The 24,636-nt window shown below is 47.6% G+C and overlaps 9 protein-coding genes across 9 annotated transcripts; 2 read left to right on the forward strand and 7 right to left on the reverse strand.

The window, feature by feature from the left end:
* Positions 1-5,055: 5,055 nt before the first annotated feature.
* FPRO_06963 (uncharacterized protein) lies at positions 5,056-7,089 on the reverse strand (the record flags this gene model as incomplete). The annotated part of the gene is made up of 9 exons (XM_031228066.1): positions 5,056-5,301; positions 5,351-5,755; positions 5,807-6,194; positions 6,248-6,324; positions 6,379-6,570; positions 6,621-6,703; positions 6,758-6,845; positions 6,895-6,983; positions 7,035-7,089. The coding sequence occupies 9 exons, from the start codon at positions 7,087-7,089 to the stop codon at positions 5,056-5,058; spliced, it is 1,623 nt and encodes a 540-aa protein (XP_031078439.1).
* A 1,042-nt stretch (positions 7,090-8,131) lies between these two features.
* FPRO_06962 (uncharacterized protein) lies at positions 8,132-8,838 on the reverse strand (the record flags this gene model as incomplete). The annotated part of the gene is made up of 2 exons (XM_031228067.1): positions 8,132-8,159; positions 8,210-8,838. The coding sequence occupies 2 exons, from the start codon at positions 8,836-8,838 to the stop codon at positions 8,132-8,134; spliced, it is 657 nt and encodes a 218-aa protein (XP_031078440.1).
* A 792-nt stretch (positions 8,839-9,630) lies between these two features.
* FPRO_06961 (uncharacterized protein) lies at positions 9,631-11,382 on the reverse strand (the record flags this gene model as incomplete). Its single annotated transcript, XM_031228068.1, has 4 exons — positions 9,631-10,095; positions 10,151-10,284; positions 10,327-10,988; positions 11,039-11,382. The coding sequence occupies 4 exons, from the start codon at positions 11,380-11,382 to the stop codon at positions 9,631-9,633; spliced, it is 1,605 nt and encodes a 534-aa protein (XP_031078441.1).
* Positions 11,383-11,873: 491 nt separating this feature from the next.
* Positions 11,874-12,841, reverse strand: FPRO_06960 (uncharacterized protein; the record flags this gene model as incomplete). The annotated part of the gene is made up of 2 exons (XM_031228069.1): positions 11,874-12,022; positions 12,073-12,841. 2 exons carry the CDS (start codon positions 12,839-12,841, stop codon positions 11,874-11,876), a joined length of 918 nt encoding a protein of 305 aa, XP_031078442.1.
* A 517-nt stretch (positions 12,842-13,358) lies between these two features.
* On the reverse strand, positions 13,359-15,071 carry FPRO_06959 (uncharacterized protein; the record flags this gene model as incomplete). Its single annotated transcript, XM_031228070.1, has 4 exons — positions 13,359-13,971; positions 14,017-14,709; positions 14,759-14,816; positions 14,864-15,071. 4 exons carry the CDS (start codon positions 15,069-15,071, stop codon positions 13,359-13,361), a joined length of 1,572 nt encoding a protein of 523 aa, XP_031078443.1.
* Positions 15,072-16,789: 1,718 nt separating this feature from the next.
* Positions 16,790-17,158, forward strand: FPRO_06958 (uncharacterized protein; the record flags this gene model as incomplete). Its single annotated transcript, XM_031228071.1, has 3 exons — positions 16,790-16,898; positions 16,944-17,033; positions 17,085-17,158. The coding sequence occupies 3 exons, from the start codon at positions 16,790-16,792 to the stop codon at positions 17,156-17,158; spliced, it is 273 nt and encodes a 90-aa protein (XP_031078444.1).
* A 657-nt stretch (positions 17,159-17,815) lies between these two features.
* On the forward strand, positions 17,816-19,320 carry FPRO_06957 (uncharacterized protein; the record flags this gene model as incomplete). The annotated part of the gene is made up of 10 exons (XM_031228072.1): positions 17,816-17,917; positions 17,972-18,003; positions 18,054-18,152; positions 18,200-18,241; positions 18,293-18,359; positions 18,408-18,448; positions 18,500-18,709; positions 18,763-19,093; positions 19,147-19,229; positions 19,287-19,320. The coding sequence occupies 10 exons, from the start codon at positions 17,816-17,818 to the stop codon at positions 19,318-19,320; spliced, it is 1,041 nt and encodes a 346-aa protein (XP_031078445.1).
* Positions 19,321-19,430: 110 nt separating this feature from the next.
* Positions 19,431-21,299, reverse strand: FPRO_06956 (uncharacterized protein; the record flags this gene model as incomplete). Its single annotated transcript, XM_031228074.1, has 1 exon — positions 19,431-21,299. One exon carries the CDS (start codon positions 21,297-21,299, stop codon positions 19,431-19,433), a length of 1,869 nt encoding a protein of 622 aa, XP_031078446.1.
* A 646-nt stretch (positions 21,300-21,945) lies between these two features.
* FPRO_06955 (uncharacterized protein) lies at positions 21,946-23,761 on the reverse strand (the record flags this gene model as incomplete). The annotated part of the gene is made up of 3 exons (XM_031228075.1): positions 21,946-22,061; positions 22,112-23,291; positions 23,342-23,761. 3 exons carry the CDS (start codon positions 23,759-23,761, stop codon positions 21,946-21,948), a joined length of 1,716 nt encoding a protein of 571 aa, XP_031078447.1.
* Between the last annotated feature and the right edge of the window lie 875 nt (positions 23,762-24,636).

The following is a 24,636-nucleotide window of genomic DNA, read 5'->3' on the forward strand; positions in this document are numbered from 1 at the left end:
AGATATTCCCTCCACTTCCAATACCTTTTTTTGTAGTCTTTTTTTGGTGGGTTTTGTATTTTTCTCCTTTTTTTGTGTTTTTAGTCTTATCATGGCAATCCCTCGTCGTTCGTGTGTGCCTGTTAGCTAGGTCTTTGCTGATTTCGCATCAGTATTGGGTGGTCTCTTTTTTTTCCCCAGGTTTTATATTTTCGTGTTTTTTTCGTGTTTTTTCTTTTATTGTATCAAGTCGCCGTTGGTATCTTCAACGCAGTCGGGTCTGCCCACGGCACATCAATGATTTGTTCTCGGCTGCATTCGACCATCTGTGTGATTGTTAGCAGCTACTCAGATGACAATGTTCATTTTAGCCACTTACGGATCAACACTGAATATCTTGATACACCGTCAACTTGCGGTGCCATAACATACTAGGTGTCTGGTCTTCATCTCACTGGGCGTCGAATCCCTTAGTTAAAGGGGGGATTGGGAGTGGGATATGGGATACCCTGTCGCAGGCAATGCTGATACATTTCGTATTCAGTCATGCATGCCTGGCAGCTGTCCCAGCGGATGTGCATAGTGCGGTACTCTTCAGCAGGGCGTGGATGGCGTCTGTCACCACCCAAACGACGGGCTGCGCATTTCATGAACTCATCATGACTTCGGATATACGCACCGCATCGGCGGCAGTACAATGAGACATGGAAATTGGTACACATGATTGCGGTTGGTACAGCAAGCCGTATCGGATGAAGGTAGATCAAGGGTTGACTAGAGAGTATGATGTATGGAGAAGTGGTAAGTTGTTATTGATAGACGGGAAAGTAAAGTGTTGGATGATAAGAAAGAAAAGAATCTTGAGAATCCTGGGAGCTCGAAATCAATAAAAAGGAGTAATCCTAAGCTTCCACTGTCATTCTGAGATGAAGATTAAAACTGCCACTGCCAGAGGAGACAGTGAATGATATTCAAAGATGGCTGGCAGATGCTGCCAGTGTCGCCATCCAAAAGGAAGAGAAGCGACTGTCGATATGAATATCGGCTTTTTCGATCCACAGAAGGGCCTCAAGCATCAGAAACTTCGGTGGCCTAGCACAGCAGCCCATTACTCCCTGAAGACTCTCAGCGGCATTCTACAGCTGTATAAAACAAACTGCACAGCGGCAGCGTCTTGTCCAAAAACAACCAGAGGTATGCGATTGCTCTAACTCGCTTGTCCATTCACACCCCGACTCAGACATCGTAGCTAGATATCGTCGCCTAATCCATCACGGATTTATGCTCTGCAACATTCTGTAACTACTAAATCCTGACCACAAAAATCAGCTACCCAGCGCTACCCAATAGGTCGACGAACTAAGGGACAGCTCTATCAACCACACCAACTTCCACCACATGCTTCTGGCCCGATCTCTGTCAGTATCCAGTTCAAGAAGTATCCAAGCGGCAATGAAGATGGCAGATAGCAATATAGTTTCCTACGCAGTACTGCCAGGTGAATTTGCTCGCGGCCGACAACATAGAAGACTCACCGTTCGTCCAGGATACGGCGATCTTACTTGGCAAGTGAACTCTCAAAGACTGTTAGAGACAAAGGCTCGTGAGGGATCCATTAGGACATTATTTTCAGATTAATCAAATATCCGAACAAAGCATGATATGCAAGGTTGTTCAGCCGTAGGGTTTTGCAAACGTAAAATCAACCTTTCACAGGTAACTTGATGTTCACACGAACAGAGAACAGTTTTCTCTGTACAAAGCAATCTCCAAATTCGTCATGCTCAGGCCCTCACCCTCAGCACGAGCAGCATGATCGATGCCCAGTTAGCCGCCACTCGCTTTATCAACTGTATTATTTTTGCTACTAACACCATCACCAGCTGTTTGGTAGTCCCTGCTGGCCTCATGCTCCTTTGCAGTGTCTCTAGAAATGACTTCCCTGGCTCCACTCTCGCTGATTCCGGCGACAAGAACCACGCTGACTCTCTCTAGAGCTCGGGCGATGGTTTGGTACCAGCTAAATGCCTGAGAGAGGACTTAAGAAGAGTTACTTGACATTAGCCTATGATATAAATTGTTTTCCTATCAACCTCCACGGTAACAGATTATCCGACCAAGCCGTACTGCAAGAACCCACACCGTTGATTCGACAGACAGACCTAAAGGTTGCCACAGGGGACGAGAAAGCACTGTTTTTGAAAAAGACTTGAGAAGTCCCGCATTGGCTTGAATACTGTTAAGGAGCGATATCTCTTGAATTCGCCAATTATGCCATAATGGTGAAGGCGTCATGCCAATGCTCCGTAAACGGCTCCTCGACACCAGTTGAATCACACAATCATGATGAGGCTCAAGTTGACCATATATGTACCGGCTGGGCTATAGCGAGCTGGTCTTGTTCGTCGACTAGTAGGTTTATGAGCAATCCGTTGGCTGCTCCTTCTCAAGAACGACAAGCTACCTTCACTAAGTAAGCTAAACGTTGCCGAGGTAGTACTCCCTCATTACAAGTCTCCGAGATCTCTTAGCACCACATATGAGATCTCCATAGCCAGAACGTTTCACATGGCCCGGTCACTGCTGTGAGGTGCCCTTGGAGGCGCAGGGGACTAACTGCCGTCGAGGGCAAGAAGGCAAGAAAAGCCGCAACGTGATTCATAAGAGGCTCCTGTCGAAACCACGATTTCAGCACTCTTGACACTCCCTTGAGGCTGATTCCCTATTAGACTTAGCGGAGACTCTGTCACTACCACTGGAGTCCTCTCGAGGGCGTGAGAACCTGGCATTGCTACAACTGTCCAAAACATCTTATGAGGCCGTTTATTCACAACGCTCACGGCAAATAGGGCCCTTATTCTTTTTCTTTAGATATTCCTTTTGACGGCAGTTGCTGACTGACCGTCTCCCTTCCCACCCATCCAACGTATGCCCTTCAACATTAAATTGGCCCATCTCTAGCCCTTTCCCATGGTCTCCCTGGCTTTAACTGCGAAGCACAAACTTGCATGGACACAGCCTGCCAGGATGGAGACATTCTTCAAAGGATTCCATGGAACAGACTTATCTACGTTACATACAGAGTCCCGGTCCCAATTGTCAACCTCAGCCGTACCATCCCACAACCCATATATGCGCCACTCATTTATGATACAAGTATGGACGGGTATCTTTCATCTAAGACTAGTCGCGCACCAGTTGAAGGGAAACTAATGTAGGGTATGCTTCGGCGTATAATGAATTGTTAAAAAGCATGAATCCATTCCTGTTAGCCTGGGAACACGTCCTGAGTACCTCAACCGACTTCAGTATGCCGAAAAAAGCTCTCAGCTACCAGTGCACAAAACCATCTGACTTGCAACTTAGACATTATACCAAAATGCCCAAATAGTCACTACAGTAAGAAGTTTAGTACCCATATGTATCTTAAAGATGTCTACTTTTAAAAACTTACTCCAGGCCGTCATATCTCTATCGATTAAATCAACGAGATCATCTCAAGTGCTAAATTCAGTATGGGTGAGCGCCTTTGCCTTTTAGCTGATGCAGACCTTATTATTACCAATACTGGCATTCTATCCCATCAGCAGTATGTGTGAATTGACATATGGTGAGCGCAGTGGATTGGTAATAACACCCTTTTCAAATCACCATGCCGCCACAAGACTAACAATAGAAGTCGAGACACCGGGACAACTGGATCTTGACAGTGTGGCCAAAGCCCACGATAAATTATTGACACCCACGTTCTGGAGCCGCCAAATCTCTCCATCACTACCTCAACTGGAAAGGTGATTGCTTTAATCCTGATATTGATCGACACTCTGCCTGGCCTTCTGTCCACCTTGGCAGCCTCGGTATTAAACCCCAAATGAAGATGCTGCTTGTCTTCATAAAGAGTATCTGCGTGGGCGGTGCCATGCTTGTTAAGCAAGGAAGTAGCGCGATTGTGCCTCTAGACCCATCCCAACCTCTTGATCACGACCAGCTCTTTAACGAAACTGACTGTAGCACGGTTTTCGCCTGAACATACTGGACTTCTATCCGCTCTCGTTGCTAATGTCGGGGTTTAGACACTGAAACAATGGTTAATCTTATAAAGGATACATGTGGTTACAACCACACGCTTTATTGCTGCTACGCCAAGTAACTTTGTCTCTATCAACCTTTCCTGTGGATCGATGGGCCAGCCGAGGAGCGTGGTGTTAGGCAACCGTCCCACCACAACTGGCATTACAGCTTCCGGCATGATGCTTCCCAATATGAAATGACAACAAAATTGTTAGCTCTCGAGACTTAGAGGACCGTGAACGGAAAGATCACCGTCATCATGACCGTCTGTGGCTTACAGACCGCAGACGGTTGTGTGGATAGGGAGCCTTTGCAGTTGTTGGATAAGCCCAAAGACGTGCGACTCGTCAAAGAATTCATGTCGATCACAATATGGATAAGCTTATCGCTTTCCGGATACAAAGCAATTAGCCTAGAAGGCTCGATACCAGACGCGTCGCTCAGCGGGTTGATGAAGTCACGGACGAGAAACACGAGCCCATTATGAATATCCTGGCTATGCTGAGCCAGAAACTGAGTCTAAGAGCATTAGAGGTCCCAAAAATACAGTTGCCCAGGTTTCTAACTACTTAGTCGCAGACGGATTTAAACTCCTACCTACCCAAGTCCCACCTTCGTTCCTCTTTGATCAGTATGGGAGGCGACGATATTACTGGTAGGCAGATTATGGGCCTCTGCCGACGACGAGGGGTCTTCTTGCAGATGCAGGACTTCCTCAAGATCGCCAATCTATGGCTATGGCGGCGAAGACCTATCAGCTCAGATTCTTATGTCGATCCACTTGATAAAGGGGTGGTGGTTGAGATTGACCCCTTCTCTTTTTTTAGAGAATAAAAGAAAACTATAGCCTTTAGTTTCTGTATATTGAAAGATTCAGCTATATTTCTTAGAGACGTGATTAGCACTTTAGATAATTAATCATCAGTTCTAAATGTGGCGATGAAATTGGCTAACCCCCTTTGTAACTGAGATCAAGCTGGCTGTAAGCCCAGACTGATACTTGTGCTAGTCGGTGTAACCCCCAACCTCATCCAAAAACTTGTAGTATCTCGGCCCTTTGGCGGCCCTCCATCTTTTTCCAAAAACGACGAGAGGAAGAGCGGCGACAACCGACAGCAAGACCATGATACCAAAGCAAGTCATAGTCCAACCATAGCCGGCCACTTCGATAAACGGCTGGACAGAGTACGAGATGGCGAAATTGACCATTGAGGAGCACATAGCCAGTACAACGACTAGCTCTCCAGATATCTAGGATTATCAGTCTTCTTCTTGATATGGAATCCGTTAAATGACTTACTCCAGGGAAACAGTCCATCGCATATGCAGTGGCAATCGTGCAAGCCCCAACCTGATGTGAGATCATGGCGCCGATACCGATGGCGATGGTAATCCAGTGAGCTTCCGTCTGAGCACCCCAGCCATAAAGCATGTAGCCAACGGCGGCGAAGACGAAGCAAGGAACAAGCGTGTAGAGCCGCATCTCAGGCTCCTTGACGCCACCATTTCTTCGTGCCAACGCAATGACGACTTGATCGCTTAGCACACCAATAGACCAACCGATGACGTCTCCTACTAAAGCAGCGAAGAAGACAAAACCGGTATTGGTGGTGCTAAAGTTGTAAGGCGGCTCCGTCAGGATCTCGGAGATGGTGTTGAAGGAGACGATTCCGGCGGTGGCCCCGAACGCATATATGAACGCGGCCTAGTTTTTTTGATCAGTGAAGGACAGTGGAGGCTTGAAGGAGATGCCTACAATCACGACGTTGGGAAAGCCCCAAAGGAAAAAGGGACGACGGAAATATTGCCAGAAAGTTGTTTTGTTTTGAGGATATCGCACCCACGGTTTCAAGATCTGTCGGTAAGATCGCTTGGGAAAGTCATCAACAACGCCATTGACCTGGCTTGAAACTGGTCCGAGTTCCAGCTTCTTTCTCTCAGTAGATTTCTCTGCTACTTCTTCATCCTGCTGCGAGGGGAGTGGGGCCGATTGTGATCTAGCGAACAAGAAACGAGGAAAGAGTGTCTCCTCAAAGGTAAACGTGAAGGCAATCAGTACAAACGTGAAGATGAAGCCGACGATGTTCTGTGACCATCTCCATCCGACGGTATCTGACATGCTACCACCAGAGATGAGACCCAGTCTATCATGACGTCAGTACGAAGTCCCGGCTGATGTTGATCAAGGTGGTCTTACATGGAGCCAAGCTGCTGAGCAAAGAGATAGACCGAAAGCATGCGACCGCGTTCATGAACAAAGAACATGTCGAAGATCTAAATATCAAGTTAGCGACTTGCGATAGCTAGTGATACAAGTCAGATACACACAGTAAGTTGAATGATGGCTTGGTAGGCAGATGTCCCGATTCCATTTACGATCATGTTGAGCATCCATTGGACAGTTCCCGCAATAGCGGCAAGCCAGAAGCCAGTAGCGAGACAAAGACACGTTGTAGCAAGGAATACTAGCTTTCGACCAAAGATATTTGCAGTGGGCATCCACCAAATGTTGACGAAGCCCTTGACACGTGATGAGTAGTAGGAATCGAGAGAGATGAGATCTAACATACCAGAAGAAGATAGTTCAAAGCGCTACCGCCGTTCATATTTGTCAGAGAGACACCCGTGTCTTTACTGACAGTAGTCCAAGCCGCTATTATCATGTCAGCATTGACGAACGAGGAGTTACCCCCAACACAAGGCTTACCTCCAAGGGTGTTTTCACCGAATGAAAAGGCGCAGGCATATAGAGCGACTAGAAGTAGCTGATAGTATTTCTTTCTATTGGACCATGTCTATAGGACTGTCAGTAATGTATGGGAACGGGTTTCCAACGCGACTCACGAGTGGATCGCTTCCACAGCTTGTTGGCTTCGGGATGAGTACAATGTCAGACTGTCCGACATGATCGCCGTTGTCCAACTTGTGATTGACTTTCGCTTTTGTTAGCTGTTGTTCATACCAATGTGAATGTGCTTGCATACCGTCAATGAGCTGTTCAGTTCCTGGAACCGACTCACGATCGATCTGCAGAGCCATGATCAAGAATCTGGTCTATGTTGATAGCCTCCACTGACTAGGAAAGGAGAAGGAATTGAAGGTGCCAAGAGGGTCATTTATATACTCCAGCGCTGGTATGCATTGGTTGCGATCTCCGGACGATTCATTCCGAGGTGGCTTATCAGTTGGCTGTTTGTTGATATCAGCTTGGATACGACAATGAAGGTCCAAGCGAGGAAGTAGATCGCCTGATAACAGCCACATCTGATAGTCGCTAAAAAGCGCCTCTCTGGAATCTGGGGTAACGACTAGTAGAGATAAAAAGCACACTAACTCCTATCGTTGCCCCGGATTTACGATGGAGCCTGATCCTTCGAGCTTCACTAGTCTCTCATGAGCATAGTCTGCTTGCAAGATGGCCATTGGAACGTAATAGCGCGGTGGAGAATAAAAAAGGCTTGCATATCCGGATGGCAGACTGGGAAATGTGTAAGCTACCTTCTAAAAGTGGCAAGATTGAGGGCAATCTCAACCAGATGTTGGTATCGCTCATGATGGAGTATTGATGTCAGGCGGTGATTGATATGTGTCCCGCGTTCGGCTGGACCTTCCCTGCACAAGGCCACGAACTGCTTATCTCAAGGAGCTTATCAGAGCCATGCTTCCATTCCACATAGGCGATATATTCCAATTGGATTGCCGATGGCTCGACCTCAAGCCGATTAAAGATTACACGCAGACGCCGATTCATTCCAAATATTGCGTCTGTCGAAGGCCAGCAGCTAAACTTCGTAATTTCAGCTCCAATGAACGAAAGGTGGAATTTTGAGTTCATGGGTAACGCTACAATTATGCAAATAGTCTGATATAAAAAAAGAAGGGGCACTAGGTTTGACAGGCAATAAAAAATATTATATTATATACTATGAAGATGGGAAGCCTCTATCTAAGAGATATAGTCGACGGATCATCGCTGCTTTGTCTCAATAGACTGGGTGTGCTCAGAGCAGCTCCTGATGGAGAACATGGAGGAGATAGGGTGCTCTCAAGCAATCGTCAATAAAGAATATATGTCCACGATTTAGCACTTGCCCTTCTCAAGAGTAGTCCTATAGAGTGTTAGCATAACTCATTGGCGGGTGTCATTGGGAAGACTTACTCAGTGTGCCAGCTCTTCATGCGTCCCTGGCCTCCTTCAGGGCACTTGGAGATGGGAAGAAGGAGGTTTCTCTGACACTCCTTGGAAGGAAGCCCCTGTCGAATTCCCCACTCATTGTAGATCTCAAAGATGAACTTGCCATCACCCGACGGCGCATCAACACACTTGGTCCTCTTCTCACCAATGTTGTAAACACCTTGCGCGCCATTGCTACACCAATCAGTAGCAGCCTTCGCAGCAGCAACCTTGTTGCTTCCCCAAGGAAGAATATCCTCATTACCGTAACAAGCAGCAATTTCGGGGTACTCAAAGCCAATGGTCCGGACGCAGACATTGGCGTCGGCCCAGAGGCTCAGGCAGTCCTTGCCGACGGTGGGGTTCCATTCCTTAAATTGGTCAAAGGAGATACCGAATTGGGCGGAGATGATGAGACAGTTGTCGCCGGGCTTGACGTAGTAGAAGGCGTCGCAGTTGTCGACCATTCCGGGCTGGATGGGAAGGGGAGTGGTGATGCCGTTGTCGCCCTTGATGGACTCAATGGCTGTGGCCTTCTTGGCTGTAGTGCTGGGAGCGGCGGCGAGGGCACCTGCACTGGTAGAAAGAAGAGTTGCGATGGTAGAGAACTTCATTTTGACGGTCAAGCTATTGATATTGAATTGGTTGTTTGCTTGTCCTTTGAATGGCTGAATGACCTTAAGAAATTGTCCACTGATCACAGAAATCTGTCCGCTTTATATAGATCTTCATCATGAGTATTATGTTCCGATTCAACCTCGCCGAGCAAAAATTATGTCTCAAAGCCTATGCCCATCCCATTCTCGTAGCACTAATGCAGGGCAAACTAGGCTGCTGCCGCCCGCGCCGACAAAAAGTCCCCTGAAAATCACATTCTCACCAATAACGATCATCGCCAAGGTAGGGTTGGTTCGTTTGTAGAAATAACCGAACGTCTTGGCATGAGGCACGGAGTGGCACAGGTGGATCAGACAAATATTTCCGCTTCCCGAATGACTCGAAAAGTCGTATCATTAGCGCCCTATGAGGCCTAAGGCTGACACCCGAGGGACCGGAGAATTCTTTCACGATGTGGAGTTATTGTGTTTTTTGCGGTGTGAAAACAATAATGCTACAGTTATAACCCCACTAGGGTCGGGGATTGCCTGGTTGGGAAGGCAGTGCGAGTTTTTTTGGTATGCTACGTTGTATTGGAAGTAAGCTTCTATTCAGCCACAGACTAGTCGATCAAGAATGATCCTTAGAGCTGCAGTTAACCTCGTATTGAATAGATATATAACGGCACTTATGGAACCTAAGCCAATAGGATGATACACGTGTGTCGCCAGAGTAAGATCGTAACGTTCAACATTCGGTCACCCGTTGTTCGTGGAAACTCACGATACGAGTAAATGTTACTGTGCAGCCTAATCCTCCTTCACGACCTCTGAATTTTGAAGTGCATGGTATTCAGCCGTCGGGCGAGTGCCCTCCAAAGTCTGAACAGCCGCCATGCGTCTGGCATTCAGAAGATCCAGATTGATCTGAGGCCCCGTGAAGGAGCCTTTTTTGGTGGTGAACCAGAGGGCTATGACAAACGCTACCAGTCCAGTGAAGACGACTGACACATAGCTCATGTTCTCAGGCGTGACGGGCATGGTAGTCGGGAAGCAATACAAAATATCGAGAAATACTACCCATGCGACTGAGATTCCATTGATGGCAGCGCCGTATCTGCCGAGACTGAAGTATCGAATTGGCAAGACACGATCACGTCCTCGGTAAAGGAGGACGGCTTGGGGAATGACGCAGGAAGTTTGTAGAAAGATGATGGCGGCGCTAACCATGGCAGAAAAAGCGGTTGAAGAACCGAGGAAGATAAGACCGTACAGCTAGAAGAAATTGTGAGTGAGACCAAAAGCGCATAATTCGGAGACATCTACTAACAGTAATGAAGACAGCAGAAAGAAGGAGTGCGTTGACAGGAACTTGGAACTTTGAATGAACGCGACCCCAGAATTGTGAGTATGGCAAGGCGCCGTCACGCGAAACGGCCCAGAGCGTGCGTGACGAAGTTGTCGCTATAGAGTTAGCGCAGATTTCGTCACAAGAAGGAGACTTACCATTAGCCACAAGATTGGCGAAGAAACAGAAGGCGAACAGCGACATCAGCACTGAGGCAGCTGGTCGAGACCCTGTGCCCTGATAATAAATCTCAAACAGCGGCAACCCAGTCGTCGTGTTGAGTACGGCTGGCAAATCAGAGATCGCGTACATGAGAGACGTTGCAAAAGGAAACGCGGTTAGTAAGCCCATGAGCAACGGATAGATTATGACCTTGGGCACGTTCTTGGCTGGATTGGGTATCTCTTCACAAAGATGAGCTCCGCAATCGCTGCCTAGAAATGCATAAACGGCATTGCCTACCGCTAACATGAATGCGAATCCGTCACTGGACCAGCCAGTTCGGTTAGTAGTATCGGTAAAGATGAATTCCGCTGACGCGTGATCCTTCGTGACGACGAAGAGTGTTATCGTCGTGGCGCTGAGAGTCAGGACTGATAGGATGAAGACCATCTTGTTGAAAAGAGGAATCCACTGCGCTGTGAAGATATTGGCGGCTGTGGCGATCCAAATGAGAGCTACGTATATCAAATATTGGTGCCATCGCTTTTGGTCCCAGTCTGGATACCATGCGCCGACGATGTCGAGGATCATGGATGAGACGAAGTTGGAGACTGAGCTTGAAGCAAGCCACCACCCGATGACACTCATCCAGCCATTTCTGTCAACCACGTCAGTACATCAAACGTATAACTAAATTCTGGTACTAACAGATATGATGCAAAGGGTTTGTAGTCATCTCGCGCAACCATAAAAGACCAATAGTACTGTGCTCCAGCAACAGGATACGCGGATGCGAGCTCGGCCATACCCAGCGAGACGATGGTAGTCATCACGCCGGCGATAGGTAACGACCATAAAGTCCCAGTTGAAGACGCTTCAGTTAAACTGATCCCGATTGAAGATCCGGTTCCGAGCCATGTACAGGTCAATGTGAATGACAGTGCGCCTAAGGACCAGAGCGAGAAGCGGCGCGGCATGGCTTGGACGTAGCCAGCCGCTTCAAGCTCAAGAGCATCGTCATTGCTGGCTGTGCTTGAGGAAGCACGCGACATTTTGGCACGTTTGTGATACGAGGGACAAGGCTTCAAATTCGGTTGGTGGTCGCTACGTCGAGAAAGCTGCTATCAACAAGATTTGCACGACAAATCAAACTGTAAAACTAACACTTGAAGCCGCTTGATGGAAAATGGAGGATCGCGGGAAAGAAAATGAAGACTGGGAGATCTGGACCCCCTCATTCTGATGCGCTGTCGATCACGAGGCAATGTCTCACTTGAGTTGTACAGGATGTCCGAGCGAGGCCCAATGAGAGTCTTGAGAGACGCCGAGTTGTGCAGAGAGATAAGAGATTAGAAATTATGCTGGTGTGCAGCTTCAGAAAAGTTTTCATAAGCAAGATTCTCAGCTCGTGTGACGTAGCCAGACACTTGTGTTTCACAAACATCTGTGTTCAGCGAAAATGATTTAGCCTTTCAACCATAAAGTATTCCCTCAATAAACAATGTCGATTGGGCAATATACAACTCAAAATACAGACGACAACTCAATACGGATAGTAGCCTCCACCAGGATATCCAATCCAGCCACGTAAAAGACCGTTCAGAATGGGGAAAATGATGGATATAGCAGATACTGTTCCGATAGCCGACCCAGAAATGCAAAAGTCTCCATTCATGACAGCATAGTCAAAGCCTATTAATCCTATTAGCTTTCAATCACCGCAACATCATTGGTGGTCTTACCGATCCAGAGAACCCACGCAGACACGAATGCGCCCGTGCAAGGGATCATAGCTAATAGACCGAGTCGCCTCTTGAGAAAGCGACGTTTCCAAAGCATGGAAATACCAACAAACAAAAGGATCGCACCGCATGCGACAAGGCTACTTGAGCCACTGCACAGGAAGAGATTGGCGTCAACATTTGTACCATAAGCATCCATATTTGTACCATAGTCATTATTGTCGTCGAAGAAAAAATCATATTCGTCACAGCCGTTGGGCATGTCCCCAAAACCACTGACTTTCAAGAACATGAGCGCACCGGGGAGTGCCAAGACACCGAGCACACAGTCTTGAAAGAGTATATCAGTGGCTGTATCGGTGAGAGGTTCGTAAAAGCAAGCTGATAACATGACAACCACCCACCCAACACGAGGCTTGGTCAGGTAGAACATGATAAGCGGCCCGATGCTGACATTCAGCCCGGAAGCTTTAACAGCCACGGCGCTAACAACGCATTGCACCACCGTCATGGCAATGGTCGCCAGAGTGTTATAGGGCGTCCATGATAAGGCCTCTTTTGGTGACCCGTTGAGATGGTTGTAGTCCCAGAACCTCAACTTATTTCTTGCTTTGCGATTACCGAGCGTGAGGTGCGTGACTATCGCCGAGAGATGATTGACGATGAAAGGTAGGAGTATGAGAATAGTGGCATTGCAGTCTTTGCGGGGGAGCGAGCTGAGTCCCGTCGGGACTTGACAGTTTGGTGCATTTTTATCGCCGTAAACCATTTTTACAGTAAGAAATTGGACTTGAGTAACGTTTTACAGAGTGCAGCTTTGTTGAACAAGTCCTTGTATTTGAATCAGTTTATAAGTCGCGCGACTACCTGTTCAGCCCAACATGCTCCCATTCAGCCCTGCGAACAAAAAGCCAGTGCATATCACGGCATATGGTCATTTCCTCCCAAGGGCAAGGTCTGGACACCGCCAATATTGACGCCAGCTCGTCTGTCGCTGATCATGATTCGTCGGGGGGTGATAGTCGTGGTGCCAAGAAGCGCCATAGTTACAGGGGTACGCAGAGCTGAAAATTAAGGGTTGGAGATGTTGCATCCAGCCGCGTCTTAAACTGATTAAGCTTGTTTATTGGAGACTTTGAGCAGGGGCCTTGTGAGAAGTGGTGGGTTGTCTAGTTCTGCTCGGTCTGGATGCTGCTCAGGGTTACATTGAAGAGATGAGTGATTTAATAGTGGTCTGAGGTGGCAACTTGAATCAAGAACTTCCAATACATACAAGTACCTGGCTGTTAGTCTACACTAACATCTCTGACCGAGATCTTAACATCATGTCCCGGTTTCGGAGAGATGATACCCAGCGACGGCACCTTATCATTCCCCTCCGGAAAAGGCTGGCTCTCACATCCCCCAACAGCCTGAATGTCATACCGCGTGACAAGGATCGCAAGATAAACCAAATCCATCTGTCGTGCCAAAAGCCTTCCTGGACATAATGTCGTACCTCCACCAAATGGATTGTACGTTCTCGCGTAATGCAACTTCGGGTTCTGGACGAATCTGTCAATATCGAATTGCTCCGCACTTTCGCCAAAGTATTTTGTGTTCAGGTGGAGTTGTCGATAAGGCATCATCACATCGTTGCCGGCTTTGAGTTCGAAACCAGCGACTGTCGTGTCTTGGACGACGCGTCGAAAGCTGGATGAACTGCTGTGGAGTCGCATTGTTTCGTAGTATGTCGCGTTGAGCTTAGGGCATCCTTTGAGATATTCCACGTCAGGTTGCTGGTGAATACCATTCTTGAAAGCTGGGGCGACCTCCCTTTTGATGTCCTCCTTGAGATGAGGTGTGTATAGAGTTCTGGCTAGAAGCCAGAACGCAAAGACAGATGGGTTTCCGTTAATGCTGCACGATCTCAGTTTTGGGTCAGACACAGCTTCATCTACTCACGCCCAGTATAGCTTGAACAGAACTGCAGCAATATCCCTGTTGCTTATCCCATGCTTTCGCATCTCATCCTCAGCCTTTATCACAAACGGAGCCGCATCTCGTCTTTGTTCCTGTGGCATCTCGAAATACCGTTTTAGAGCATCGATAGCCGCGTCTCTCGAGTCGTAAGCTGATCTTGAGAGGAATCTTGGGTATTTGTAGAGTAGCTTCCATGTCTGGCGATTGAATTTGCGAAAGTCATCGACAAGTCCAGGTGAATTCTCAATAAGAGCAGTACCGAAAAAGTTCCTCGTAGAAACTCTGACGATAATGTCGCTCGTCCACTTAAACATGTCGTGTTCGTTACTCTTCCCTGTTGTGAAGGGACTACCTTGTTGCATGACGCTGTTGAGCTCTGATAAGGATTCATTGTAGAACTTTCGGGATGAAGTTCCGGTCATATCTGCACGTATCCATGATCGAAGAGAATTAGGAACTGACAAAGAGGTCTCGGTAACGGTAGTCCCCCATAGGATATCTCTGGCTTTCTCGGAGACCGAGACATATTGCATGAACTTGTCGATGTAGGCATCAAAATGCATCTCTTTAGTTTTCTGATGGGTCTCGGAAATATCGCGAGGGTCAAGAATCACGTACATCCGACGACTACCGATTAAGACGCTGAAGGGCTGCGCAGGGATCCGAAAATACGATCTTGATGATGATGAGCACTAGTGGTATAGACAACCCCATGAGTACTGACCTTGCAGCAACCAATAGTTTCTCGACATCTCTGAAAAATGAAATATTGTGGCCAATGCCTGCAAGTTTGTGTTAGATATTTGACTGAAAGGAGACGAGCTCTTACCAGGGATCCAATACGGCAGCATTGGAGGTTCTGAATGAGAATTCCATAGCGCGCCAATTCTCAATAAGTATTGCCAAGCTATATATATAACCAAACACGTCCCCACGACGCGGACCAAGATGTGATTGTGCACTGCCAAAGCCGGATTCTTGGTGTCCACGGCTTCGACAGTGGCGTTTACTCCCAGCATGGCAGCGATATCACTCATTGTTAAGCATTTGGTATTCGCAAATTCGGGCGAGCCAGGCCATATTTATGATCGGCACAGTGATAAGGGTGAGGGGTTCAAAGCGGCTTCAGCCCCCAGGCCACAAACGTCATGAACACTCAAACAACACATGGGCGCATTTGCTGCCTAGGATCTTGCTTTTGGCTGCTTATGATGGGCATAATCGGTGCGAGTTCCGAACTTGAAAATTCCCCGCCTCTTTTCCTCATATTTCTTTTCTTGGATGATCGACATGGACGTGGCGTCCACTGCTATGTGTCTCAGTATCACCATAGGGACATCGTATCAATCCTCCGAACAAGATATGACTGCCGCTTGAGACTACTGTATACAGTGATGAATCTATCATTGAGGACGAGGTAGACTCTTCGTAGTGAATTGAGTCATGTTTGGAAATAAAGCGAGAATGGTTCTTGTCACGAGTGCGGCATTCAGACAGCTTAATGAAGTGGCTTGTTGCCGACATATTTTTCATGGCACATGTCATCATGAAAATGAGCCACTTTCAGGGCTGAAGGCCTCATTCCCGATAAGCGATGGTTTTCTGAGACATGTCATTCTTAAACTCTTGTAATTTCCCTTGTCTTAGGCTAGCAGATGATAAGGGTCAACCACAAAGACCACGGTTTGTACTTCTCTCATTCTATGAGTCTTAGTGAGTGTCAAGGTAATTCATTGTGCATTTTGGGAATGGGGTATGGCCAAGCCGTTCAGAATCGAAGGGTGAGGTAAATGACGTATATGAAATCTTTGGATGTGTTGACCCGATTCTGCATGACGGTATCATTGGTAAAGAATGCTGGCACGTGCCTGTTGTAGTGCATACTTGCAGTCAGCTTCAACTCCTACTGTAGTAGTGCAGATGTTATTAAGTCTATCTCTCGCGCGGATGACGTTTGGCGCTCTGTATGCACCCCGCCATCAGCCCTATTTCTCAAAGTGGTCGAAGCGTACCATAGCACTCTCTTGGGAAATTGTGCTGGATAGCTGGTATACTGCCCGGACTGACTTTGATAAGAGTGTTGTTTTGAGTTGATAGACGCCACAGCTGATGGCTCACATCACGCACCTCGCACGATAAACACACATTGGCCAACATTTGGTGGAGGCGAGTAAGTTGAATGCCACTCTCATAAACACAGTTCAGGCAACATTCTAACTTCCCACACAATTGACCGAAGACTGGTGGGGTCACATGAGCGAGTCATGATTCAAATTTAAATTTGTTCGCCAGTCATTCTAGTAGCCTAAGGAAGAAACTTCTGATTAGCATCAAGATAGGTGGCGGATGGCTGGTAAGGGTTATCGGATGCACTTAGATTGATACTTAAGCCTAGGTGTGTCATTCTAAGTGGCTACATCGATCCTCAGATTAAAGGTAGCTCGTTGGAAAACCTTGCAATTGGATTCTGAATTTGCCAATGAGACCCCTTCTGAGGACACTCATATGCTGGAATCTCTGTCCTTGTCAGACCCTAATTATCCTTTCGAACGTGGAACTCCACGTAGTCACTTATATAAATTGCCATTCCCCTCTATGACTTGTCATTTCATCCTTTTTTATCTTTTCTCTTTACCTTTGAAGTACGCCAAACTCTCAACAATAACTTCACTCAGCTCTTCTCATCCTTCTCCCATTCTCTCCAAATCTCGGAAATAAATTAATACTCTGCCCTGAAGAGCCGTACGACTTCATCATGGCTATAGAATACATCATCTGCTATATCGGCGTCTTCATACTCGCTATCCTCGGCAGCTACTATAACAGCATCTTCCTTGCCTTGCTACAGGAAGTGCACAGCTTAGGTATGTAAGTAAATCCACTTGAAGACAAGTACTGACCAACAGAAGAGCATTGGAACCCTTATTATGAAACAGATGATGAGGATGATGGAAGTGACGAGGATGACGACTCTGCCGGAAGTGATGATGATGAATCGGGTATGTATCCTCACTCCTCTAAAGCTATGTATACTGACCATATTCCAAAAGATGACGAAGGCTATTCTCCTGGGTTGAGTGCATGCGAAATAAATAAACATTTTCAGAAACAAAAGCTTTTTTAGCAATCGCAATGCAGGTAAGCTTGGAAGTCTTTGTTCCATTTTAAAAGCTGGCGATCTCGTATAGATGAGACATAAAACAATAGTTGGCGATAAATACTTACTCTTTGAATGATTTGGCAACTTTCCCTCTTGTTTCGGCATCCACCTCCAATGCTGTGCAAGCATGGGAATACCTGCAAGCCTGATATTGCCGAAACAAGATGCGTAAATTCGACCGTCAGGAATTGTAGGCATTAGTTATAAATCCTTTTACGTTACTGTATATCATGGCACTCGCATCTATCAATCTAATACCAATTTGCTTTGAGCCCTCATCTCTGAATCTCTATCATTGTGCTCTCAGTCAACACCAAGGTAAAGATGCAAGTATGGGGTTGTTGATGAAAATGGATAAGATCATCGCAATGGCAGGGTCGTTTCGCAACTCCCATGGCCCATTCACAATGCACCTCCTCCCCACAGAACACTTCACCCATGCATGAAATAGGTGGGGGAGTCAGGCAATGCGAGATAAATAATTTGACCGCCATCTGAGTTTTCTTCTGTCACAAACCAACCGTTTTACCTTTCTGCAAGCTGCAGTCAGACTGAGACCAACAGATTTACCTGTCAGATCCCAGATCTCTTGGCCTTTTTCGCTTATCCTCCCTTTTCGCGATGTCTTCGCCAAAGTCTCCTGACAAGTCTCCTCGGTCTCCGCCTGAGGCTGTGGAGGCTGAGAACCCCGCGCAGCTGGCACGAGATGGATTCATTCAACCTGTCAGTCATAACCTTTTGTGTAGTTTCTGCTCCCCTGCTGATGTACTCTTTCAGGATACTGATTCTGACTCTGCGTATTCTTTGTCGTAAGATGACATGCACTGACACCGGGGTAGGCTTCGCTAATATGGCCCAGAACGGATCTCAGTGATACTGAGTCCCTGCGTTCGTCTATTTTGAACTACAAGTGGGTTCATGGTAGACGCTTCCATGCATATGGCGATGGAACCTACTGGTGAGCCCTCACAATTCGGAGGTACTAATTATTGCTCACACAATTAGGGGAGCGAATGACGATCGTCAGCAAGAGGCCGAAGATTTAATGCAAGTCTTACCTCTAAACGGTTTATTTTCACTCTTTCTAACAAATCTCAGTCACGAGTTGTTTCGTGCAGTCCTCGACGGTAAGCTGTATGAAGCTCCGATCGGCAAGAACCCACAGGTTTGTTGCCACCTATCTGGCCATATCCTTATATACTGACTATTGCAGAATGTACTTGATGTTGGCTGCGGCACTGGTATTTGGGCCATGTGAGTCACTGTGGTACTGGCAGAGTGCCTCAAATGTACTGATGAGATCAGTGATATGGCAGACCTGCACCCATCAGCTGAAGTCATCGGCGTTGATCTCTCGCCGATCCAACCAAACTTCATCCCGCCCAACTGCAGATTCGAAGTTGACGATATTAACAAAGAATGGACGTTTCCCGAGAACCATTTTGACTTTATTCACATTCGCTACATGACAGGGACCGTCCCAGACTGGACAGAGCTCCTCAAAAAGGCCCAGAGGTAGATCCTACACTCCATTTCATCTATACAAGTCCATCTCTAACATTATATAGACATCTCAAACCAGGTGGCTGGATCGAGCATGTTGAACTCTGGGGAGACGCCAGGGCTGACGATGACACCATGAGCCCCGAATCTCCGCTCAAAACTTGGGTCAAAATCTTTAATCAAGTAGCAGAGAAAGTCGGCAACCCCTTCTTCTGGAACCCCGCCGACGTTTTCGAAAAGGCAGGGTTGAAGAACATCACCGAGAAGAAGGTCAAAGTGCCTATCGGTACCTGGGCGAAAGACAAGGATCTCAAACAGTGGGGTGCATGGAACCGACAGTTCTTGCTACAGGGACTGGAAGGCTTCTCCATCCGCAGCTTGACAGAGCTTTTAGGAGTATGTCTTTGTTTCATGTTATTTTACGAATAAGCTAACAAGTTGAACTCTAGTGGGAGTATGAAAAAGCGCAGGTCTTCCTCGTGGAGATGCGTAAAGAGCTACTGAACCCAAAGCTTCACTCATACGTGTTGGTGTACGTCCTCAGCAATCTTGAAAACTTTTCTGTTGAGGCTAATTTATATCTATACAGAACCACCGTATACGGTCAAAAGCCCGAGGAATAAGTGGAGCGATCTCGAGAAGTTGATGATATTTTCAACTACGGGGCATTATCAATTACATCCGGACTATATCTAGTTGCACTTTTGGTGCCTCAACATGATATGCGACTATACTAACAGTTGTGCTTGTGATGAGTTCCATAATTTCCAGAGAGTTGGGTCTCAATCGCTCGAGAACCCAGCTCGTCCATATTGCCAATGCTGAAACATGGCCCTCGTGAACCGTATAAGCTAAAGCGGGCAGGTTGTTCTCTTGGGGCGAGAGCTTCTTCAGGCTTCTCAACATCATGATCCTCGCATGATTCAAGTAGTCGTCCATTATTCTGGCGGGACTGCTTCTCTTGAACCACTAATTCGCGCCTATTTTCCCCATTCATAACATAGTGTTTTGCACAGCGCACATTAACGCTTTGTGGCCACTGATCTGCTTGATCTTCTTTGCCCACATAGCTGTTACGGCACGTGCCAATAACGCAAGTCTCTGGCACACCAGCAGGTCCATTGTATACGTATGACTTCCTGTCCATAGCATGAAACCACTCGTGAGGCGCCCAGCTCGAGTACGGATTCGAGAAGAGTATCTTTCGATGGTATTTGACAACGATACAGCTCTTGTCGTATCTACAGTGACCACATACTATCCTTTCAGGACCTAGAAAAGCCAAGTTGTGTCGTCGTTGGCGATTCATGTAGCCCCAGCCACCACGGAGCTTGAGAAGGTCTTCTTCTGATGAGACCACCTCAGATCGGTCGATTTCGGAGATTACGTTCCATTCAGGTAACGTATTAGGGCCAATTTTTGGTAGAAACAGGTTCCCTCCATTCTGCCTGATCTTTCGGAGTGCGTCGTTGAGTTTATGCCGGTGTAGATAGCCGCTTTGGTGGAGGATAGATCGATCGCTACCCGAATGCCCTTGCCATAGTATATGTAGCATAATACCAAGGCCGTCAGGGTTTGTAGCAAATACCCTCGGGATCTGATCGGCATAATCGAAGTTGTCGTTACATGTTACCTTGTGCTCGGGATGGCCACAGCTCGTTAGGAACACCGGCCTACATTCAGGCACCTCATCTGGCAAAAGAAGTTTTATGTCGGCTCGGGTGAGTGTTTTGTGTTCGCAAATTCGGATATAGCTCTCATTTGCAATGCAGGCTCGTCCCTCCGGCACCTTTGCTTGGTCTTTGGAAAAGCACGAGGAAGGGTGATCCGCATCGCAGGAGTGGCAATGAAGGTATTCTTGGGAGTCACAAGGCGCAAATTTGCAAGTCGTCGAGTATCCTGCCTTTATCCTGCCTTGTCGACTTTCCTGGCAGTCTTTGCACGTGGTGTAACTTCTGATGAAGTCTCCAAATCCTCCAGCGCCCCATATCCCCTTGATCATAAGTGCACCTCCCATTGCGTGCATCTCTCCAACGGACTTGTAGTCAAAGCAATGGCGACCACCCGGTGGACAGATTGGTGATGTGTATTCATCATTACAACCATCTGAGCACTGTTGACAGCACTCTTCACGGGAGAAAGGATGCGTGATGAAGTCATCTGCTTGCAATAGACATCTAAATCGGCGAGAGACCTGACGGAGGGCGAAGAAGGCGAAGAGCGATGATCTGTCATTTGGATCCGATAGGCAGGAGACAATCATCAAGAGGACTTCATCAGGCAGTCTCTGTAACATCGAAGGTTCGGAAGGAGTGTGAGATACTTGATCCTTTTGAGGTCTTGTAAGTAAAGAATGGTATCTTCCCCGTGCGGGTATCAATGGCTCGCTTCCAATTTGTCTCTCCATTTGTGACTCGAGGCGAATCTGTAGCCTCTCGAGGTGTGCTGTTGTTTTGTGCCATGGAAGGTTCAAATCCGCCTCGCGTCGTGCCTTTATGTATGCATCTATAGGAGGGCCACTCGACACACGTTGCGGGTTTAGAGGACTTTGCGCGGTGACAGGAAGGCCACCGGCAACAGGGTGGTGCGTGACAGGTGTCATCTTGCGCCGTGACTCTAAGTATGAAGCTTGAGTGGCAATGTGAAGGAATTAAAGGGGATAAAAAAGAAAGCTCGAAGGAAAAGGAAAAAGCTAAAGCTTCAGCGCCTTTATACCTTTCAATATTAAGCTTTGATCACTAGAACACGGGTATGTATAAAGCTTAACGTTGTAGGCGGCAGTCACCCCAAAAGTATCAGGGCTTCTCCTCGAAGTTTAACATGAGACTCCACATGTCTTGCTGAGAATTTATAAGGTTCACACAAGCATCATGAATACTTGATTTAAGCTTGTGCGCATGACTTCGGATGCGTCGTTGGCCTTGGCGAAAGTTCCCTCTCTCTCTTTGTAAAGCTGCACGAGCAGATGATGATAATGGAAGCTTCTAAGTAGAATTTGATATTTGTAAAGGATGATTTTATGCCCGCCATGTGTTTCGGCTGCCTAAGTTTTAACCTCACGGCGAGCAGCTCATCGCTGTACAAGAGTGTCACAGTTTACAAGGGCTAGTCATGTCATGTTTGGGTATCCAAAGTCTCTTAGGTACTAAAATTGCGCTATAGGCTGAACCCATGCATCAACATCGCTTGCTAGTCATGCCAATCATCACCAAATATCCATTACATCAACTCAGAGTATCATCAAGCAATTAAGGCTTCTTAGTTCCCTCAATCTCGGGGCCAGCAGTGTTGGTGTTGACGGGAGTGACAGCCTCAATACCCTGAAGCTTATCGGTAGTCCTGTCAGGTCCGACAATCTCGAACACTGATCCATAGTTAGTAACGATTGATCACTGGGGATGGGAGATAACTTACAGTCAACAGGAGTGGATGTGAACTTGCGAGCTTTGACCTTCTTCTGGAAGAGGTAGTCAAGATCGGCAAAGCTACGGTTCATGGTCTCGGGCAGGAAGAAGAAGATCCAAACAGCCCAGATGAAGCAGAGACCGAAGTAGAACATTCCAGTCTTGGCTCCCCAGTTCCAAGCATCACTGCTGGAGTTGAGCATACGGGGGTTGAGCTGCTGAACAATGATCTGACCGCAGACGTAGACAGCACGACCGATGACGATGGTCTGAGCACGAACACGGTTGGAGGCAGTCTCAGCGACGACGACGTAAGTGGTAGGGCCGAGAGAGACCTTGAAGATACACTGGACGACGACAAGGAAGGCAGCTGTGACGATGGCGACACTGTCGACCTTGGGGACAAAGCCGAGAATACCAATGATCAACATGCAGGCACCGATACCGGAAGAACCATAGAAGTAAAAGGTTCGACGTCCGATTCTACCCATGAGGGAGATGGCAACAGCAGTGGCGATGATATTGACCGACTGAATGATCATGTTGTAGTTGAAAGCCATAGTGTTGCTCATACCAATAGACTTGAGCATGATGGCGGCGAAACTGGTGATAGATTGACCGTTGAGAATCTGGATGACCCAAGCCATGCAGACAATACCAGTTCGGCGAAGGTTGGTTCCTCTGAAGCAGTCCTTGAAGCTAGCCGCCTCAGCTTCAACCTTCTCCATCTCGTTGGTGTGCTTCATAAGAGCAAGAGTCTGAGCCATAGACTCATCAGTGTAGTGACCCTTGCGAGCAAGACGGCGGAGAGCATGCTCAGCAGCCTCGAGCTTACCGCGACGGACGAGGTACCAAGGAGACTCGGGAGCGAAGAAAGCGACAGTGATCAGAGGAGGAATCCACATCCACTGAAGACCGTAGGGGACTCGCCATCCAGCGTCGCCCTTGAGGTCAAGAGATCCACGGAGGACACCAGTAGCGAGGAAACTTCCGGCTCCCCAGCACATGGAGACCCAGGCGGTGAGGTAGCCACGGAGGGCGGCGGGGCAGATCTCGGCGGCGTAGGCGGTGGTGAGGGTCTGGAAGATACCCCAGGGGATACCGCAGAGAAGGTTACCGACGAGGAGCATTTCGACGTTGACGGCGAAGAAAAGGACGAAGATGGTGCAGGCCATGAGAGACATGGCGAACTAGTGAGATTAGCAGGAAGTCAAATGATACGTGATTAGAAATAGCATACCATGTAAACACGTCGAGAACCGAATCGGGATTGCAAGTAACCGTTAATCAAGAGACCGATGATAGAACCACAGTTATTTCCAGCACCAATGGCACCCTGCCACTTTGTAGAGATATGCTGCTTGCCATTGGCATCAGGCCAACCGAAACGCTCGAGATAAGCAGGATGGGCGAAGAAGTTGTTGATAAGACCAACATCCATACCCTCCATGACCAAAGCAACACTCAAAAGCATACTGAACGTCACAGCAGGCCAGTATCGCGAGAACAGCTCCTTCTTGGGCAGGAGACACTCTGCATCACTGGCAGCCACGGCGGCCTCGATGAGCTCGACCTGTGAGTTGTAGCCGGAGAACTCAGTGTGGTGCACGGGAGCTTTCTGCCCGTCTTCCACGTGGGCTGTTTCATTCGGAGGCGCCATTGCTTCGAGTCTGTCAAAGGGAAGAATGAAGAAGGAGGAGGAGGAGAGATGCTCGAATGCAGATCTGGGGAAGGAAAACAATGGGGAGGGGAGGGATAGCAGGATAAATATAAAGACTCCGCATTCTGTTCTGTGGACACCAGTCCGATGATCAGACAGGGATATCTCGGTGGTACTTCCCCACGGGGCACTGGTCAATCAGTCGTATCTTCCCCGCATGGCAGCGTAAATGGTTCATGACTTCGGTGTCGATAACCCGAGGCGACGCGCCATTCCTGATCCAGGATCGAATGTCCTGTTTTCTTGGCAATTCGGCGGAGAGAAATCCGAGTGAGAGCACTGAAATGGGAGATTTTATGGGGTCGATTAAGGTTAAGCTGTTATTAACGTTATGGTGTCCCCATGGGGGTTCCCACGCGGACTCGGGCTCCATTTCTGGGGTACGAAATGAGAGGTTTTGACAGGTGAGATGGGTATTTGATCTGCCAGAGATCTATTCCATCTCTGTTTCATGGCACTCATATTGATGCTCGTTATCTAGATCATTAAGAAATTGTACTGCCTCCTCACAGATGCCTTGCATGCTGCATCTCAATAACCCCCCATTCCCTAGCAATGACTCCTCCTCTGGTTGCTGGCAAAAGGCCTCGGCTAACCTCCTCCATGCGACGGCGCGGCAAACGCCGTGTCATATCCCATTGGCCGATTCTCCGTGTCTGACTCTCTTGGCCCGCGAGTCTAGACCAGGTTGAGCTCTCAGCTCCCTCGACTGAGTCATGAGACACCATCTCGACTAAAATAATGGAGTAATTCGCTGTCAAAGCCGAAAAACGGTCGACGCTTTTTTATTTTCTCTCCGCATGACTACTGATTGA

This window comes from Fusarium proliferatum (assembly GCF_900067095.1).
Source record: "Fusarium proliferatum ET1 genome assembly, contig: FPRO_scaffold003, whole genome shotgun sequence".
NCBI lineage: Eukaryota > Fungi > Ascomycota > Sordariomycetes > Hypocreales > Nectriaceae > Fusarium > Fusarium proliferatum.